Here is a 648-nt window from a genome sequence, read left to right as displayed (position 1 = left end):
ATATAAGTCACAATTCTATATTTTAAAAAACCTGTATTTTTTAAAGCTGAACTTGTTTGCTGTGTTTTTCACTTTTATCCTTTTACAAAAAGCTCTGTGAAGTTTCGTGTTTCATGACTGGATAAACTTTTAAATAAAGAACTCTCCACTCTAAATTTTATGAATAACTAATAATCAACTCGTGATTCAAATTTACCTAAAGTCTCTCTAATTCAGAAAGTTCAAACAAGTGTCAGAACAATAACTTGCTGACTTACATTGTCCAAGTAGAAAGGAATGAGTCGATAGAGGAGCTCTGCTGTGTGCACGGTGTACTCTGAGGGACTGATCAGTGCACAGTTTCCTACAGAAACAAAAACAAATTCATCAGTGGCTGCGGAAAGATGATTTCAATCTATGTGTGTGTTTGTTTAACAACTTAACACATCACCTGCTGCAATGGCCCCAACCAGTGGCACCAGACACATTTGAATAGGACTGCACCAGGTCCCCATGATGAACACCACCCCCAGAGGCTCACTGATCACCTGACACACGTCCAAGGTGGTGGACTGCACCAGACAAAAAGAGTTGTAAAGTAACTAAGTACAAATACTTTACTGTACTTAAGTAGAAATTTTGGTTATCTGTACTTTACTTGAGTAATTA

The 648-nt window shown here is 37.3% G+C and overlaps 1 protein-coding gene across 1 annotated transcript in view; it reads right to left on the bottom strand.

The window, feature by feature from the left end:
• aldh3b4 (aldehyde dehydrogenase 3 family, member B4) overlaps window positions 1–551 on the bottom strand; it is a gene marked incomplete at its 5' end in the record, with an annotated part of 3,545 nt that extends 2,994 nt beyond the window's left edge. Inside the window, 2 exon segments of the mRNA XM_014030661.1 lie at window positions 258–343; window positions 431–551. Coding sequence (XP_013886115.1) covers window positions 258–343; window positions 431–551 — 207 coding nt within the window.
• Between the last annotated feature and the right edge of the window lie 97 nt (window positions 552–648).

This window comes from Austrofundulus limnaeus, unplaced genomic scaffold, assembly GCF_001266775.1.
Source record: "Austrofundulus limnaeus strain Quisiro unplaced genomic scaffold, Austrofundulus_limnaeus-1.0 Scaffold1100, whole genome shotgun sequence".
NCBI lineage: Eukaryota > Metazoa > Chordata > Actinopteri > Cyprinodontiformes > Rivulidae > Austrofundulus > Austrofundulus limnaeus.
The sequence above is the reverse complement of the archived record's forward strand: the minus strand, read 5'-3'. Positions and strand labels throughout refer to the sequence as shown.